Source organism: Zonotrichia leucophrys, chromosome 2, assembly GCF_028769735.1.
Source record: "Zonotrichia leucophrys gambelii isolate GWCS_2022_RI chromosome 2, RI_Zleu_2.0, whole genome shotgun sequence".
Lineage (NCBI taxonomy): Eukaryota > Metazoa > Chordata > Aves > Passeriformes > Passerellidae > Zonotrichia > Zonotrichia leucophrys.
In genome coordinates this window covers 43,047,771-43,067,855 of record NC_088171.1, presented here as the reverse complement: position 1 = coordinate 43,067,855, position 20,085 = coordinate 43,047,771, and the positions used below count along the sequence as shown (strand labels likewise).

The 20,085-nt window shown below is 40.5% G+C and overlaps 1 protein-coding gene across 1 annotated transcript in view; it reads left to right on the top strand.

Annotated features, from left to right (window-relative positions):
• Positions 1–485: 485 nt before the first annotated feature.
• The window catches only part of ABHD5 (abhydrolase domain containing 5, lysophosphatidic acid acyltransferase), a 28,510-nt gene continuing 8,910 nt past the window's right edge, over positions 486–20,085 (top strand). The window contains exons 1-4 of the mRNA XM_064704728.1: positions 486–623; positions 14,313–14,398; positions 14,650–15,022; positions 18,436–18,590. Of these exons, the coding sequence (XP_064560798.1) occupies positions 493–623; positions 14,313–14,398; positions 14,650–15,022; positions 18,436–18,590 (745 nt within the window). The 5' untranslated portion in view covers positions 486–492. The remainder of the gene's footprint in view (positions 624–14,312; positions 14,399–14,649; positions 15,023–18,435; positions 18,591–20,085) is intronic.

Sequence of the window (20,085 nt, the reverse complement as noted above, 5' to 3'; positions counted from 1 at the left end):
ATTGCCACCTCTCCAATGCCACTGCCAGGTGTGTCTCCCTGTGCGCCACTCGGTGGAAAACAGTGGGGTAGATATGCCCAGTATGCCCGGTGTGTAGGGTGTGTACACAGCTATGTCCGCACAGTGTACAGTGTGCACGGTACAGGATATACACACACACGCGCCGCGGGCCCCGCGCTCACGGGGCAGGGACGCCCGGGAAGCCGCGGCCCCTCTGCACAGGCCTCATCTCTGCCGCCATCCCGGGATCAGGCGCCAACCAACGGGAGCCTTGCTCCAGCCACGCCGCTGGCTGGGGAGTGCCCGGGACCCGCTCCCGTCGGTGGGGCACCCATGTGCCCAGTGCCCGCCCGACACCCACGGGGCCCGCCCGCGGCGCTCCGGCACTGCCGGGCCGCGCGCGGCGGCGCTCGGGGCTGTGGGTGGCCCCGCGGGGATGACGCAGGCGGCGGGCGGGCAGGAGGGAGGGAGTAAGAGAGGGAGGAGCCCGTGATGGCCGGTGCCGCCGCCGTCGCGCTGTCCCTCGCTGCGCTGCCGGCCACCGCCACCGCCGCCCCTCCGCCGCTGTCAGCTGCCGACCACCGCGCCGCCGCCATGGCCGAGGAGGAGGCTCCTAGCGAAGGGTGAGTGGGCTGACCCCCGTCCTCTCCGCGGGTGTCCCGGACGGCGGCAGGAAGCCTTTCGGGCCGTGCCGTGCCGCCGCTGGTGCTGGTCGCCCGCCTCCTCCCGCCTCCGGCCCGTCTGCCCGCGGTGCCTACGGGCTGCGGGCGCTCCCGCCTCCCCGAGCGCCCGCCGGGCTCCGCGCTCCGCACCGGCCCTGCCGCGCTCCGGCATCGCTGCTCGGGCGCTCCAGGAGTGTGGGCACGCCGCCTGCCATGTTTTGCTGCCGCACAGCCCGCCTTCCTGCCATGGCTTCCCGCCTTGTGGCACGGGCAGGCTCCCGGCAGGGTTTGCCGCCGGCTCCCTTCGAGCCCCGTGTCCCCGCCGCCTCCCCTTCTGCTCCGGAGCTCCGCCGTGGCTGGCCAGCTGCTGTCATTGCACACCTGCCCGCAGGCGTGTCCCTGCGCCTTTGCCTTGGCAAAGTGTATGTACGCGCTCCGGCTGTCATCCAGCCTTCCTTCCCCTTGCGCCTCAGAGGTCACACGGCTGCGTACAGTGCTGGCCCGTGCTCCTGTGTGCCTCGGGGCTTTATCTGGGCGCACAGATAGCCCATCTTCTCGTTCTGTACGTTCACTTTGATATAGAGCAGACGGTGCACTTGTCAGCCTCTCTGTGTCATCGTTCTGTACTTTATATAAAGTAGGAGATGAGAGCACATCTATAAATTACAAGCGTACCCTGTTGCTCTAACTTTTCCAGTAGTGTATGCTATCCCTGCTAACTTTTTCTTTCCTTTCACTGTCCCAGGGCATTCACATCTACTGAAATAACTCCTATGGCCTGTTACCCTGACCCTGTTCTTAACATGTGTTTCTAATATCTGTTTGTAACCACTTACACCCTTGATATATGACTTTATTATAGCTAATAATCATTCTTCTGCCTGAAATTACATAGTTCTTCACTATATCTTTTGTGAGTGTACTGTTTATGCAAGTTACTAATCAATGGTCTGTTCTTCAGTTCACATGCCTTCTTAGTGTATGCTTTATTTCTTGTTACATTTAAGCTTCCACTGCAGACCCATTTTTATACTGTTCCATTGCCCCCAAATATGTTGTCTGCCCCCATAGCATAATATAGTCATCCCATCTCTGAGTTTGTTTACCAAACATACTTAAGATATCTGCTGGTCGCTTATCTCACGGTTTGTTCCATCATATTTTATGGTTCTAGTCCAAACAGTGCTCTATCAGAATATATCTAGCTCTGCTTTAGTCATACATGTGCTTTATTCCTTCTGTCAGATGTGTAAATATGCTTTATATGCATTGTTGACATTTAACTTTTCCTCTTTCTCATATGCTTTAAATGCATTGTTTACATTAATTTTTCCTCTTTCTCTATGCTTTAAATGTTAGGTAGTATATCCCATTACTGATTGACTAGTCCTCAAAAACTAATTTCTTGCCTTTTCTTCTACATCTCCCTTCTTGCGTAACTAAGTCTTGTGTTATTTTGAGAAATCAGATTTAAAATTCTTCAGCTGATTGCATGAAAATCATGCCATGCATTCATGACTTCTTAATTAAGTATATTGCCATTTGCATGTTGTCATGTTATGTGTCTATTTTGTAATCTTCCAAAACTACCTGCATCCTCAATCATGGTTTTTTTTTAGTCCTTTTTCCAGCTTGGGGTTTTGGTATTTCATCTTACATATTCTCCTGCTCTGCCAGGTCAATCTGACCAAATCTGGACCACCCATCTTTTTCCAAATTCCCTGTTAGGCCATTATCACCATATGTACCCAGCATTCTCATTTCAAATGCATACTCTGAAAGATTCCCTTTCAAAGCACTATGCAGTTTTGTCTGCTCTGTAACTCTGCACTCTCCTCCTTTCCTCAAAATAGTTTTCCAAAATCTTCACCTCCACACAACCTCTGCAACATTACCCACCTGAAAACTACAAGTGAAACGCTTCTTGGTTCCGTGTTCTTTCTGACCCCTTCACAGTCTTAAATACAAGTAGTTTGTAAAGCCTCTTGTTGCTGGTTTACAGGTTTCCTAAGTACAAGCCTTAAAATAGCCGTGCCTCAGCCTGTTTTGTTTGTGTGTTCATTCAGCGCATTAGGCTGAACTGCATTAGCTGTCTGGTTTGATCACACGGAGTGCTGAGTGCTGCCGAGACCGTGCCAAGCGCCCTCCACTCCAGCTGCCGCTCAGGATTGCGGGATCGTAACACTCGTTGATCTGGACATAGGGTTAGGCTGAATTTTCAAGAGGATTACTGCAAGTTTCTTGTGTGGTTTACACAGCTGGGTGGCTTTTGAGGGGTGTTGGTTTTCAGAACTTCTGAACAATTAGACGTTGATGCGGTATTTTTCAGAGTAGGGCTCCCGATTCACTAAAATCTTCTAAGAGCAAAATATCATCATCCTTTTCCATGAATTCAAAAAGTGCATTTGTGTTGAAATGTTAGTGCTTTTATTGGTCAGTTTCTAGCAAAAATTAAACTTTGCATTTGTTCATGCTAAGGAACAAATTAGCATGAAGTTTTGAACTTGGGCAATGCTCAGTACCCAGTGGAAGTTTATAAACAAGAGAAATATGTTAAATGATTTTTTCATTGAGAATGCCGTGGCAGTGATAGGAAGTTACAATATACCATCAAAGCCCTAGAATAAGTTACCAGTGACAGGTGCACACAAAGAATAAATGCAAAGTTTATCTGCTTTGAAAATAATAGTGTGACTCAACTTGTTAGGCAACGCACTTGCTTTGTTGCAATTTGGTTACTGTGCAAAGCATGGTGAAAACTTTCTTTCTGGAAGATCTCAGCTGAAAAATATTCATGGCCCTGTCCTAACTTTGAATTAGAAGATTAACTAAACAAATGTTTTTGTAGTCACAGTGATTGCTTGGTTAACATGTCATCTGCTAGTGATTTCCAAACCTCTTTACAGCCTTGGACCTCCTCTGTGTAGGTTTTAGAATGGAGACTTCTCCCTGTGAGGCAGACAGCCTCATGTTAGTCTTTTGCCAGTATTGAATTAACTTATTCACTCTGGATGCAGCAGGACTGCTTATGGCTTATAATATAACTAGGAAGAACAGCTGCTAAATGTGTGTATACATACAGAAAAAGATCCCCAAACTGCAATACTGGGGGGTTTTTCCCCCTATAAGTGGAACAGTTTTCTTTAAGTTTTCTTAGAAGTTATTTTTCTTAAATAGTTTTCTTAAAACTTTAAGACATCTGCAGTTACAAGCCCACATCAAATTGCTTGTAATTGGTCTTTAGTCTCACAAAATGGTGGCTTGGATTAAAGGAGAAGACATACACTCTAACACCAGTGTTCACAATTATTTTTGTGTTATCCTTCAAGCTTGTTTTTATTACAGAACTCAGTTTTGAAGTGAGCTGTTTGATTAATAAAGGAGGAATAGTTTGTTAGGCTTGATAGAGCCTCTGTCTTCTCCTTGGTAGGATGGTTCACAGTGTTACAGCATGAATGGACACTCTCAACTCAGAATTTTTGCCTGAATTTTTTGCTATTTACATGATTTAGGTTTTACAGCAAACTGAGTGGGTGGGCTGCTGAAAGCAGGGTCCTGCTTGCTTTTCTTTTGTTGTAGTGCAGGTGACCAAACACAGGCTTAGTAGCTACAACTTGCATTTTTAAAAAGTGAGTGAGACGTCAGTGCAGTGTGGAAAGCAGATGTGAAGAAAGGTTAAACGTCATTTCCTTCCTCTTTTCTGATTTTGTCTTTTTGGCTGGCAAGGTTGTGTCAGTCACAGCTTCAGTACTTAAAGTCTTTTGTGTTACATACATGAGCTCATGAGCAGGTTTTCAGGCATTTATGGGATTATTTCTAATAGTTTCTGGTGCTTGTATGAATTTGGGGAGGGAAGGTCTGTGTTTATCAATATCTCTCATTTCTCCTAATGCAGACTAAAGGGAGAGAGAGAAAGATGGCAAAATGTAACAGGGGCTATCTTCTCATTCTGGTAGCAAAAGAAAGATGCTCATAACCCCACTTTCCAAGTATCAAACAAAGACACTTCTTCAGGAGCTGCCAAAGTAGAATTAGGGAGGGTCTTAGCCCCAGTGGAAATGACAGTGAAGCTATAAATCCAGAGGGGCAACTATCTGTGATTAGTGTGCTGGTGTCTATGTGTCATTGGAGAGCACAATTTTTAGCCAGTATTGCGTGTATTTGAGTATATGAAAAGTTGTTTTAGAGCCTGCTGGGGGCTGATAGGCCCAGTCAGTGACCTACCTTTTTGAAAGGGACAGTGTTTGTGTTCTGGGGGTTCTCTGACTGTTCTGAACTTCTTTGGGAGGCTCTGAACAACTCTCCCAGCTGACAAACTATTTAAATGTTTCTTCTTTTATATGGTGGTTTATTAAGATTTCTTGCTGAGGAAATTTTGATGCTTGTGTTTCATAACTTCTGAGTATTTACTTGCAATTCTGATATTCTTTTGGGATAGTTTTTTGCACATGGGTTGCATTGACAGGCAGGGAGAAGAGGGCATGAGAGGAAAGGTGAGTGTCTGCATTTATATTGGCTCACAAAGATCCAGATGAGAAGCTGAGCAGCAGGAGAGAGGTCAGTGGAGAAGAGAGATTTGTGAGTCAGTAAAGCTGTGTAAGGGAATGAGGTCGATCTGGAATGAGGTTAAGAGGGTAGAAGGAGGTTTTTAAGTGGCAGCAAGAACACATGGTGAGAAATGGCAGAGAAGGAAGGTGCTCTGAGTGTGTTGCACTAGAAAACTCAAGATTATAGGAGACTACGGAAAGGCGGGGAAGACACGAGCATAACAAAAATGCATTCTCCAAAAGAAGATGTAAGAGCACCTCTTGCCATTGAGAAAGTCTGCTCTTATATTGAAGTGAGAGAGGAGGGTGTGGCAAAGGGCAAAATACTGAAATAGGGTGGGTTAAAGCTCTAACAGACCACTGTAGAATTTGTTTCTTGGTTGTATTTAGTAATTTGGTGTCATACTGACACCAAAAGCTTCTTAATTACATCTTCACCTTTCCTTAAGGGGACTTTTGATGCGATGACTTTTTAGATCCATTTAACTTCTTAACTATTTTTAAGACTACTTGCACTTCCTTGACATCTAAAGCATTTGTGGTGTAAGCATGTAGAGGAAATAGTCTGCTGTCAAAAGGGTTGTGCACCTTTTACGTTTTCCAGAAAATGAAATGGGGATAGGTAGTCCAAAATGTTGAATACCAGTTCTTGCATTTGGGCATAGGTAGCTCTTTGTCACCTTAGGTGACTGTGATAAAGGAACACATCATAGAAGCTGCTCTAATGAGCTGCAGTGAAACGCCCCTCAGTGTTGTTCATACTTGGGTACAAGGGGGTTGTGTGTAGCATGTTTGGAGCTAAGGGAAGTGATCATATGCTTTAGATAGTCTTATATCTGTGTACTTACATGGGCCCTTGTGGAAAAATGACAATATTCACCTCCTGATGTTGTGATCTACATTGGGCATGATATACAATGGAATTTTACCAAAATAGAAGCAGAGTAGAGTGTGGATGGGCAATGGTGCAGGTTAGTGAGGGGTGCCTGCTGCATATGTGCTTTGCCCTCATCCAGTTTGATGGAATTTGGGAACAGGCTGAAATGTGGGCTGCTGGCATGGTAGGTATGAGAAGGCTGACAAGTATTAAGCAAGGTTGAAGTAATGCAATATCTGAAGGGCAGCAGCAGTACATCAGTTGATGTATGAATAAAATAAAAGCAGTACAAAGTTGAATAACATCTGAGGGGTACCAAGAAGAAATTTTAATTTCCTTAATTTTAGTTATGTTTTTCTTCACAAATTCTTACTGCAATGTGCAGTGTGTTGTTTGTAAAACCGTGAAATGGGTGGCATTGCCAAGTTCTATCAGACATGAGTTTACTGTGGAGGGGGCAGAGGTAGGACCTCTGTGGTACCAAACCCGTGGTCTCTGTCACAAGGTTGAGGAGTTTTGGTAGAGCTGTGCAGCTTCCCCCTTGCTTCTCCTCTGCATCTTTATCTCTGTATTCTGTGTTATTCCATACTTGGTTTTTTCTTTGGTTTTTTTTTTTTTTTTTTTTAGCTTTTAAATAAGGACCTGAAACTGAGTTAGGTGCTATCACAGCTTCTTTGTAAGCAGTATGAGCATTGCAGGTTGCAGGCTTGGGTAGCACTCCATGGGTAAACTTCATTCTTGTGGTACACACTGAAAAAGCACTTGCCCTGAAATGGACACCTTTGGGTATAGCTAGAAAGAGGTGGAAGAAATTATAAAAACATAGAAACAAGGATATGTATGGTTTAAAAAGAAAGGCAGTGCTGAGAGACTCAAGAAAGGAGGAGGGGGCTGCAATGGTGCAAGTTATACTGCAATATATACCTGTGTCTGAGGCCCAACATGGGAGGGAGCAGAATTGTAGGTCCTCTCTACTTCTTGAATGGTCAGGTTGCTCAAGTGACTTAAAATAGTCACAGTAAACTTTGATATCTCTAAAATAGCCAGAAAATCTCACAGGTTATGGATTCACCTTCATGAGGTAGAGTTTCAAGTTAGTTTTGATAAGCGATGGTTGATTTTGATAAAAACCGTAATAAAACTTCCTTCTGAATTTTTATATTGTTTCTGATGCTGAATGTTCTGAACACAGAGTTCAAGATGCAGTAAATACATGAGGAATGCATTGTTTTCACCTCTGCCCTAATGTAGAGCAATATTCTGCAATAAGCTATCATGGGTTTTGTGTTGGAATGGGGCTGATGTATGTTACACTTCCTAGAAATATTATGCAGAGGTTTTCAAAACATTCTGTTTTAACATTACTGAAGCATCCAAGAGTTTCACAACATCTAATTGCATGGAACATCTTGGCTCAAAACTCATCTAAACAGAACTTTATGGGCAGGGTTATAATGTCATCTGGGAAAAAAAATCGTTACCCTTTTTTAACCTGTTGACAATGATTTCATCCATTTTTTGTCTCCTTGTGAAAGTGGTAAATAGGTATTTCTTAAAGCAAGGAGTTTTTTTGTTCTCATACTGTATTCCTGATACTTGCTTCTGGGTCTTGCCTCTTTAGTATGCACTTCAGGGTCTTTCCGTGAGGATTTTTAGTCTGTTCATGCAATGAAAGTGAAACATGGAATGTTTTTCTTCTCCTGATTTTTGTCCACAACTGCCAGAGTGTTTTGTCCTAGGAACATCTCATTCAAATTGTTGTGGTTGCCACATCTGACTGCTATTGTACATGCAGAAGCTTTGTCCCTGGATATACAGCCTTCACAACAACAGTTACTGTGTATGCCTGAATGATTCTGACTAAATTCACTGCTCTCAGAAGACATAAGCATGAAAGAACATGATGCACTTTAGGGACAGGAGTGAAGGACTTCAAGGACTCCTAAAATTGCTTATGCTCTTCAGGTTCTCGTGAAATCATATCCTGAGCCTTGCTGCAGAAACATCCCTGCCTAGTTAAATGTGGACTTGATGTCATGATTATATGTTACTGTCTGTCAGTGACAGCTCTGACTTCAAAGCTTGATGTCCTCCACCTTGACTCACGGTGTTTCTTTCCACCTTGATAGTTCACAGGTCTGCTGGTTAACTTCCTGGCTTTTCTGTAGCTGTGTTAAACCATAATTATCTGGTTTAAAATCTAATGCCTTTTTTCATGCCTGAATTTCACAGATCTGGCACAAAGAACAGCCTCCAAGATGGACCTTGGATATAGTGATTATTAAAATATTTTTCTTTGCATATTAGGGGTTTTTGCCGTGGTGTGTTGCTGGTAACTCTTAACAAAGAAGGATCAATTCTTGCCATAATCAGTCTTGTACAGCACCCAATATTCTCGTATTGCAGGCTATTAAATTAATGAAATGGGAAAGGAAAAGTTTATTATAACTCAGTTCTGTCATGGATAGAAATGAGCCAGATATAAACCTGCTATTTTTCTCTGACATTTTGACACAGAAGGTTCTATTTGAAAGTGTCATCCTTGACTGTTTCTTTTGCTTTTTATTGTTTCAGGTTATTACCCATAAACTTGAAATTTAGCAACCAAATATAGAATTTGCTCTGAAAAAAGTGTTTTGTGTTGATGGTGGAAGAAACCATCCTATGTACTCTTAAGCTTTGTGCAGACTACTGCTGATGCTGAGGAAAATGCAGAAAGCATCCAGTAAAAAGGAGATAATGAAAATTATTAAAAGTTATCTGTAGTTACTTCACTTTAAGTATCCGTGCTGTGTTAACTGTAAAGTGTTTATAGAACATTATAGTAAAACAGTTTCATTTTTAAAATTGGCACTTTGCCATAAATTTTTTATGCTGACCTCTTTATCAGTTATGAATACCTGATGCTTCTTTTCACTTCTTTTTTGCCCATTCTTAGTATTTCTTTAACAACTGAAAGGGCTGAATGAGTTGTGAGAAGTAACATGGTGTTTTTATGGGCTGAGGTTTATGTAAGACCTTAGAAGAGTGAGCCTTATGTTGCTTATACTTAGATTGCAACATACTGGCAATTTTGAATTCCTTGGCCAGCACAGTACTGCAAAAGTACTTTATGCATAAACAAGAGGGTAGAATATGAGCTGCCTTTCCAATAGTTTACCTTTGGGGTTTTTTTGTTACAGTGTAAGAGTCTCTTAAATTGGAGCTAGCTGGAATTGCTGGGTGCTTATAGCTGCATTGTCAATTGAAAGACCCTGAAAATCCCAATGCCATACTGGGCAGAAGCAGTACCAAATTCTCTGCATTAATATGTTTTTCTTTCCTTTCTTAGTTCTAAATGGCTGAAATTAATTCTCAGAGTCAGGAGAGGTGGAGGTTAGGGTTTTCCAGAGATCAACTTCATTCTAAGAAGATTTAAGGGTAAAGGGTAAAGCTTGAAGTAGTGTATCAGTGAGTTCACTCAATGTTTCAGCTTTTTAAGTTTTTGAGCTTGCTCCCTAGCTCAAAACTTGGTAGTTTGTGATATTGTCTGCAAAAGTTCAATTAAAAATATTAAATACATTTGTTTCCTGAGAGGAGGACGAACAGATGCAGCTCTGTTTCTTGTACAGTTCAGTTACTTTCCCATAATCCTTCCTTTGCAAGTTACTGTGTATTTGTTGTACAACCTGAGCACTGGCTTCCTTACTGATGTAACTTTAAAGTCCAAATAATTCTTTGTGACAGGAAAATCTGTTCTCCACGCTCCTGTCACTGCTGCATGGTTTTTGGTCTGTACTGGGAGTTTTGATTACCATACTAACTTCAAAATTCTTAGTGAAAAGCTGATTTTACATTCAGCATTTTAGGAAGATTTTTGCTTGTCTGTCTTAGTGGGTCAGAAATTTTTGACTGATGGTCATGTAGCAAATGGTATTGTATTTGTTTACTCTGGTTTGGTGGAATTCTGTTACCTTTTTGCAACCTGTTTGGTTTGCACGCCCCAGGTTTTTTGGTTTGGTGTTCTGCCAAAACCAGACTTTCCATGGGTCATGACAGCTAGGTCTACGATGCTGGTGTATGAGGGGAGATGCTTCCATTGAATGATTTCAAGCTTAGTACATCTTGTAAGCCATGCATTCCTGTAATTCTAATGTAGGTAAATCCTAAGCTTGAAAAGGGAGAGAATGAGCTCCATTTCTGTACATTATATCTCCTACATAGAGTTATAAGCAACTTCTCCTGAATATTTTAATGTGGTAGAGCTTCAATTTTTTAAAATCACAGTACAGGCCAGAAATCAAATAGACTGTTCTGCTGTTTCAGTACATACCTCATTGTTAGAATATATGTTTTCAATTCTTCAGCAGTATCTAAGTTTTCACAAACTTTTTGTGATTATGTCAGATTTGTGACTGGCTTCAGATCCATTAATTGTCTTTCATGGATTCTACTCTCACCAAGCTGAATAGGGTTAATGGAGCTGACAGAAAGCTCCAACATTGGTGGTACAACCAATTTGCCACATTCTTCATTTGATTTGATCTGAGCAGTGGAGGTGAATGGGTGGGTCAGGCTCACTGTACCTCTGCCTCTACTTGATTCTCAGCTCTTTTGAAAGTTACCCTCAGGCAATTCAGACAGTGCTGACAGTAAGATTTTGATTCAAATTAACATTCATGCAGCTGAGGACAAGCAGTATTATCCTGAGCTACATTTAACACAATATTTATTCACTTATTAAGTGTCAAAATATGGTAATAATTATTTATTTTTATCCTTTCTTATGCTTGCAAGCAGGGTCTCAGACCACTTGCTCCAGCCAGCCAGTGTTTTACATCCTGCCTGGTGACTTGGCCCCTGCACATGGTGGTTGCAGCTCCACTTAGTCAGACGTTTGTGCGTGTGTCCCTTTTGTTTGCATTATTTATTACAGTATTTAATCATCAACATAGGCTACTGATGGTCCCCACTAATCTCCTAGTCTGACACTAATCACCTTGACTTTCACTAAGGTCATGCATTGGGTATCTCCAGGGCGTTCCCTTCCTTCTGGTCTCCTTCCCTGGATGTGTTAGAAGAAGTGAGGAAGTGTGTGTGGAGGTCTGTCAGCAGAGAGAGTGACTTCTTTGAATGCCTGGCAGGCCAGCAGCCCCCCACCCCACCTGCTGGCCTCTGATTTTTCCAGTCTCTGTTATTCCAGATGTTTTCAGATGGATGTGAAGAATGTAACTAACCCCAAACTGAAGATGCAAGGAATCACACTATGCAATGCTTTGCCCTACTGCTGGTTATTGATTATTTTAGCGTGGATGTGCACAGTGGTTTATGTTACTACATGGCCACAAACAAATACCCTGGTTAAGTTCTACCAGTTATGTGCCTTGTTATTTGATGTGTAACACCTGTAAGTACATTTGGTAAAAAATTACAAAAATGTGGGCTGTCGGTTGCCAGATTTATTTCCCACTTTCTGAAATAGAAAGTAGCTGAGGCCAGTGGACCTCCTAACTCCTCAAAATACAAGGTTCTGCTCTTGACTTTTCACAAAAAGGCAGGTGGGAACAGTGTGTAAGGGGAGTGGTGGGCGATGAGAGCAATGTGGGGTCTGACTCCTGGTAGTGGGTAGCTCACTTACAATGTGGAACTACTGCTGGAATCTTTTGTTTTCTTTCATAACTCATTTCCATTGCTGGTGTGCACACTGTTTTGAAAAGTCCATTGCTTCATTTTTGACATTATGTAGCACTTACAGCTTTATAGCACAGAAATAAAAATGATAGACCACGTAAGCAATGGACGTTCCTGTATGCATTTAGAAGACACATTGAGCACAGATGTATGAAATAAATTATACAACTATAGCCTTCCAAAGTTATCAGAAAAAATATTCAAATAGTTTAAATAAGTGTTTGTTCTCTATGTGTGGAAATCATCTAGCAATGTGGTAAATCTTTTCTGGAAGGAGGCAAACAAAGGATTAAGCCTTGACTATAGGTAACTAAATATTTTCTTTCTAAAATAGTATTTCTAAAAAATGCTCACTTTTTTTGCCTGAAAGCCTTCACCGCTTGCTCTTTTAGTTCAGCAAGTACAACAGGACAGAATTGCAAACATAGTTTTGATTTTAAATGCTTCAGCTTGCTAACTGTATTTGTCAAACTATACATGTATGCAATGCCTCTTCTGAACTAAAATCTCAGTATTTCTAAACAGATCTTGTAGATAACAAAAAAAGGAGTGAGCAACTCTACCATTCTGATACATTTTCCTAAGTATCCAGGTGCCTCCCTAGGACTAGGAAATAAAATTCTGGGACTATGATCTGTAGATGTCACTTCTGTTTCATTGTGACCATATCCCTGCACTGTTTTCTTGTTGGCATGTTGTAGCTTTACATTTCTGTGAATAAATTAATAAGATCTTTAAAGTATTTTCTTTGCTTATTTAGTGGTTTTTCTGAGAAGAAACAGTACATAGAGTTTCAGCTTAGAGGAAATAGTGACTAGTTTCGTTTCTGACCCAAGAGTTAAGAATGAAAATGCCTAGTTGAACATATAACTAGCAGAAAGCTTGACTCAGAAGAGTGGTGACCTAGCTGTTGTTTAATAATTTACCAGAGTAATTCATAGCACTGGACAAAATTAGTGTTGTTGTTAAACTCTGATTTCACGGTTACTTGCGGGTAAAATTACTTTTGGCTTGTCCCAGCTTTAACTTCTTAAAGATCTTACTTTTAAATCAATGCATAACTATGCATAATGTAGAAGCAGAATGCTTGGATGCCCATTTTCCTATAGGGTGCTAAGTTCCTTCATTTCTTAGATTGCATGAGCACATGGCATGGAAGGACATACAACCACCTGTTGCCAGCTCCTCACTTAAAATGATGATAACAATTCCCGTGGTCCCTCCTTGTAACTTATAACTCCAGTGATCTGGTGGGTCAGGAGGGTTATTTACAGAACAGCCAGATATCACTGTAGAGGAGTGAATAATACTGAATAGCAGTGCGCCTGAGTGATTGGATGATTAATCTGGTCTGTTCAGATATGGTTTGGGGCTTTTTTTCTTAAATGTCCTCTCACAGGTTTCTGCGAATCTGAAAAATGCTGCTTGCTGTTGCATTGTGCATTCCCAGAAAACCATCTGTGTCTTACCATAAACTTAAGGAGCTGTGCAGCTCTGGTAGATCAGCCCCTTAGAATGTGTGGAAAAGATCCTTTGGGTAAAGAACTTGTGTGGCCCGATCTTTAATGTATTACCGATGAGTTGTGCGCACTGAAAAACTGGACATTAGTAACCTAATAGTCTTTCAGCATTAGTTGTTGTGTAACTAATACTCTCGGTGTTCAGTCCTGAAAATTCTGTATGTAACTAACTGGAAAGCAGTTCAGTGTAGAAAAAGAGTGCTAGAGGAAGTTGATTTGGTGACTGATATCCTCTTCCCTGCGAGGTCCTGCAGTGGCAGCTTTGCACTGGTAGTCTGAGCCACTTCAAAACCAGGTGAGAGATGGAAAAACAAGATTCTGTTTTAAAATCAGGGGGTAAATTAGCACCCAGGAAGAGCTGGGTATGTACCAAACTGCCATACGCTTTGCAGCACTGGGCTAGGCAATGCTGCCAGCTGAGTCATTCCCCCTGCTCTCATGGTCAAGCTGGCTGTACCAAGATAGTAACTGACAGCTGGAAAAGCAGCTTCTGCAGAGGGAATTGTTGGTTTGTTTTGCTCTGGGACTTTGTTTCTAAGTTTGTAATTAAGGTCCTAGGTTTTTGCTTGGTAGGATAAACCTGCTTATTTTTCACTTTTTAAATTTAGAGTAATAATCAGGTTAGGCCGGTGAAGGCAGAGCTTATTGCTTTTTTGGAAATAATAGGTTCATGCAAGGTTATGCAGGCAGACTTCCAAAGGAACTTGAGAGGAGGCTGGAAACTCCGGTGATTGTTACATATCCTGCCAAGCTTGTTGGGTTGATGTGAGGGTTCATGTCTCCAGATCAGTATGCGCTGATAGGAGGACACAGTGGAAAAACTGCTCACCCTTTGAAGAATGCCCCTGTTTGTGGTGCCACTTTATAAAAAGTCAGGAAAAAGTGAATTCCCTCCCAGTGCAAAAATAGTGTTCTTCACACCGTGTGCTTAATGTGGGCTCTCTTATGAAGAGCAGCAAAAGAAATGTCTTCAAAGCATCAGTGCCAAAAATTACTGTGCTGCTCAAGATATTTTTATTCTATGTTGCTGTTGTAGGTTTGGGTGGTTATTCAGCTGGCTTCCTGCCTGGTGTCCCACATCACTGCTACACCTTAAAGAGGCTGAGGACAAAATGCTAAAATGTAAGTCTTTGGTTTTTAATAAGTTTTTATAAATTAAGTTTAAATGAGAGAAGTTTTTCAGTATGTGTTTTACACTGTGATGAAATAAACAGGTTTAAAATTACATTTTCATTTTTCATTAATGTAGATACTTGATTAGAAGCTATCTCCTTTGAAAGGAGCCCATATTTAAAACAGTGGTTTCAGTAGAATGTACTTTATATTTTGTCAGGTGTGTTTAGCAACACAATTTTTTCCCCTTTTTTCTCCAGGTATTGCAAGCATATACAATAAACGATACGTGTATATATCTAATGGAAATAAAATATGGACATTGACATTCTCTCCAGACCTTTCAAATAAAACTCCCCTTGTTCTCCTGCATGGGTTTGGAGGAGGTGTTGGACTGTGGGCTCTCAACTTTGAAGATCTGTGTGAGAACAGGACCGTTCATGCTTTCGACCTCTTGGGATTTGGACGTAGCAGTAGACCCCACTTTGACACTGATGCTCGGGAAGCAGAAAATCAGTTTGTGGAATCCATAGAAGAATGGAGAAAGGAGGTGGGGCTAGAAAAAATGATTTTGCTTGGACACAACCTAGGCGGATTCCTGGCTGCTGCTTACTCATTAAAATATCCATCAAGGTATGTGAAAATAAACGGATTCCTTCTCTGTATTTGACTATTGATTTTAATATAGATTTTCTTTTTCAGGTTCTTTATAGATAATATTTATGTAGATGACTGTGATGATTTAAAGAAATTATACAGAATTCTAAGACCAAAGTATTAATTGTGTGGTTTGTTTCCAAGTGAAGGTAATAGATAGACATGGTAAACTTGATTTTCTGTATACTTTTCTGTACCTCTTCAGTTCAGTACTCCCTTGCCATTTTATAAGGTGAAATAGCAGTTTAATATATTTATGGGTGAATGTTTTGTCTCAAAGATGGTTTTTGTGAAGGGAAAATAGGCCTGTTTCTGCCAAACTTCCCACTTTTGTGGATAACTTTGAAACGTCTAATTCCCCTTGGTAATTTATGCCTTTATTCTAGCAGTCTGTCTGGTGCCAGTAGAATGATGTAAAAATTATTTTAGTGACTCTTTGATTTAAATTGTCTGTATGCCACTTCATATTTCTTTGTAAGACAACCCATCTGCAGTAGTTCTCTAATTGTATTTCATCAGCATTTTCTGCACCGTTTTGTCCAACAGTTAAGGCATTTTTTCCCCTTAAAGTAATAAATTTTTTTTAATATATCTGATTATAAGTCCGGTTATATATCCCCTGCTGAGCTAGGATCTCACCCACCAAGGCAATTCTGTATCAAAAAATGGCAATGCTTTTGTTGGGATACACTTAGTGGTTTCCTATGAAAAACTGAATGTAAGCTTAACTCTCCACATCATATAGCAAATTCTATATATTACTAAACATATCTTACTCCTTTCTATTCCTGTCAAGTTTTACTGTTTCTTTGTTTCTCACTTGCATATATTTGAAGTAATTTCATGCATCGTTTTTCCCTAAAACACTTTGCTTTTTTCTTTCTGAATGGACAACAATTAGCACAAGTGGCTGGAAATGATGTGTGAAAGTAGATGTGTTTCTAAATCCAGAATTGCAATAAAGATATAAACCTGTTAGCCTTTTAGTTATAAACCAACTTCTAGCTAACTGTAGTTAGCTTTTTGTAGGGATCACTTATCATTTCCTTACATTTTTTTCCAAAGGATCTATAAATGGCACTGTACTATCCCTATGGGATGGGATATTGGTATTGCCCACTGCTGATTTACATCAAAAGTGATTCTTTATTTTTATGCCTCACTGTGCTTCAGTTGGGGTTAATTAATTTGGAGATGTTTCAGTTTGTGCTCTCACATTATTAATATTTCTCTGAAATTAAACTAAGACCACCAAAATAACAAATTGACTGTTAGGGTCCTAAAAGAGCATTGAATCAAGTGATAAATATAGCACAGCTTTCAGCCAGGTTATCTAACAATTCATTAGAGGCTTAAGGGATTCTGGATACATATTGTTAGGAAAGTACATCTGTTTCTCCAAGCATAGATGATCCGTTAATTTGCTATACTGTACCAGAGTCCATGGAAAATCCGAGGGTACTAATCCAAAAAGATTTTTAGCATTAGCATATTGCCAACTTGAAGTGGGCCATGATTTTCAAATAGTGCAATTTCTGGACATTTACTTAGGAAGTGATTCTCATGGTCAACTTCCCATTATCCTGGGTTATGTTTTAGGCTTGTTTACCAAAAGGAGAAACAGGAAGGAAAGTATTAAGAAAGGAAGCATGAAGCAAAGGTTACTTTATTTCTATTAATTTGTTTGCCATATTTTACTTGATGCCATAGTTTGTGCACGGTGTGTGTGGCTGTCCTGAATGGCTCCTCCTGGCTTGTGCTGCTGTGCCTCTGATCTCCCCTGCTTGGTTTGTACAGTTAGATTCTGCCCTGTCCTCTCTTACTATTGCTGTTTGCTGCAGGGTGTGAGTATGCTCATAGCTGAGCTGACAACCAAGAAGTGTCTTTGTGATGTTAATCCTTTCCAACCCTTCATTCCAAGCACAGGGTTTTGGTTTCCCAACTGATCATAACCCAGAAATAACTTTTGGGATCACTTCTGGCATCATTTTAGGCACTATGAACTCATCTGTGTTTATATATAATCTCATGGCTTTAACAGGGAAGGAAGAAATTAAGGAAAAAGTAAAGATAAAAAGGTAAAAAGATAAAGATAAAAATAAGATAAAAATATTGAAACCATATATGGATTTAGGTTAGATAAGACTTTTAGGATCTAGTCCAACTGTTCACCCAGCACTTCCAGGTGCACCACTAACCCATGTCCTTAAGCACTGCATTCACAGATCTAAATACCTCCAAGGATGGGTACTCAATCACTTCCTTGGGTGTAGCATCATAAAATGTTATAGGTGAGAAGGGACATAAAGGATTATTATCTGGTTCCAACCCCCCTGCCATGGGCAGGGACACATCCCATTAGACCACATAGAACAAGACAGCCTGTTCCAATGCTTGACAGCCCTTTCAGTGAGGAAATTTTTCCTGATATCCAATCTAAACCTCCTTGAGGCTGTTTGCTCATGTCCTATTGCTTGCTACTTGGGACAAGAGACCAACCCCCAGGTTGCTACAACCTCCTGGCAGGTAGTTGTAGAGAATGATAATGAGAAAGCTGAAATGGAAAATCATCTTTAAATTGAAAACTATAGTTGAGTCACTTTTTCCCAGAAATCACCACTATTTAGGACATGTAAGAATAGATGTTATTATGGGATTAAATGGAAAAGGGACAATTAAAGGGAAAGGGACAATTCTAATCTACCAGGATGAATTAGAATTTTGCTTGAGGGGAGCCCACAGCATGAAGTGATCAATAGTTGCATGTGCTGGAGACTTCTACAATGCTTTCTGTACTGATACTCCTTTGAGTAATAATTTTACAAATTGCTTCTCTGATGTTTTCTTTCATAACCTAAAATCAATAAATTTGGAAGATACTGCTAGTTTTACTGTCTTTTTCAGTTCAAATTGTACTTTGATGATTTTTTCAGTTAAATTGTGTCTCTTCTTTGAACAGAGATCTTAGACTTCTAGAAACTTCACTTTAATGAAACAGATGCAATTATCCTCTTTCCTGTCAAATTAAACTGCTCCTGCAAATAATACTGACTAAGCATTTAGATTAGGCTATTATTAAAAATAAAAACAAGACTATCCTTTCTCTCAAATGTTTGTGACGGTGGGTATCTGTAATATACTGAGTTTCTCTTTGTGACACATGCTTCCATGTTTCTGGTTCATACATATGATTAGGTGCAATTCACTCTTTAATTAGTAACTGAAATCAAAATAGTTTATGAATCAGAAACGAGGTAATAAGCCTCTGTGATAGAAGTGACTAAAGTAGGCTGTATGTATGTAACTGTAAAACAGACAGCATGTTTTCATCATGCTCAGTTAAAGAAAAGCTACTGTACTTTAAACCCATGAACCTTTTTTGCCAACAGGGTCAAGCATCTTATCTTAGTGGAGCCATGGGGTTTTCCAGAGAGGCCTGACAATGCTGAGCACGAAAGACCAATTCCAATCTGGATCAAAGCACTAGGAGCTATATTGAGTCCATTTAATCCATTAGCTGGGCTAAGAATAGCAGGACCTTTTGGTGAGTTTTAGCTACTCTTAACATTTCTATTTTGGTTAAGCATAAACATGGAGCAGACAACACATTATGATAAGGTTTTTTGCAAGTCTGTATCAGCCACGAAGGAAAGAGCTGGAGGAGAAACTGGGAGAGGTTGAAGAAAGTTTGAACTCTTTAGGAAAGAAGGCAAACTCTTGCTATTAGAGGCACTAGTACAATAGTCTACAGCAGGCTGCTCTATATGATCTGTGCAGGCTTCAGTTATGGTGAGTTGGATTATGCAGGTGTCTGTTGGGGAACCCTGACAGAGAGGTGTGAATGTGAAAGGGTTTTTTCTGGTTGCCTCTGGTCACAGTCCATTTCAGTTCTAATTTGCTCATCAAACTTCTAATTCCAGTTTGATGAGCAAATGTGATTTCCAAATTCCCTTAACATTAGAAGACAGTCTGTCATAAATGCAAGAATTGGCCTGATTTTAAAGAAGTTGAAACTGAGTTCTTTCCATTAGCCATTTTCTTACTGCTCTAGGAAATCTTGTGGGCCTCATTGGTGTCCTGCATTATGGTGGCAGTTCATATTTCCATTTCTTCAACAGCACTGATGGAATGGTAGATAAACTGTCTATACTCTAATACTAGGGCTAGGTAGTGCTGACCAAAAATACTGGTTTTAGTTAATCTGGGAAATGAAGAGTGTATAAAATCTAGAAGTCATTATAGCTATTCCTTCTAGAGGAGAAAGAGATTATCTGTCTGTTACTCTCTGTGCTACTGAGTTATCTTCTGGAGAGTCTTGGAAAAATACATCCTTAAGATCCCTCACAAATATAATTAACTAACCTCTTCATCATTTTTGGTATTCAGTCTGAAGATAAACTCATGAGATTTCTAGGCATTGTTTACATTTAAACCACATCTGTTTCCTAAATCTATTTCTATAGACTATATCTTTCAATATGCTGCATATGCTCATTTGTTTGTTTCTTTTCAATAGTGGGACAAATTTCATTTTTCAGACAAGCAACATGTTTTGTACAAACAGATTTTTTTTTTTTAAAGTAAAATGCTAATTTGGTTAAGAAAACAACCTGGAAAATATTGAGTGATATACACTATTTTAATGTGTTCTATCCAATAACAAGAACATGCATAAATCAATCCACATGGGAAAATTCAAAGCTGGAATTGTCTTCCTTAGCAATAAGTGAAGTCAAACTGTGCTGCAGAAGCAGACTCTGTCCTGGCAAGGTGTCCCCACACCTAGTCTCACTTACAGGTTGCCATGAAGTGCAGTGCCTTTAAAAATTTTTTCATCTGTTTCTCTCTGCACTGGTAAAAAAGTTTTCCATCACCAAATCAAGTTCTTGACAGGTGAAGCTTAGTTCTTAGAGAAGGGTAGGTCTATACACTGTGCTGCAAGTAGCCATCATACCTGACCTGATGAAGGCACTGAACTGATCCCCAGTTTCCTTCCACGTGCAGACATGTTTAAGCTGATGGGCAGACCTGGTTGTTTG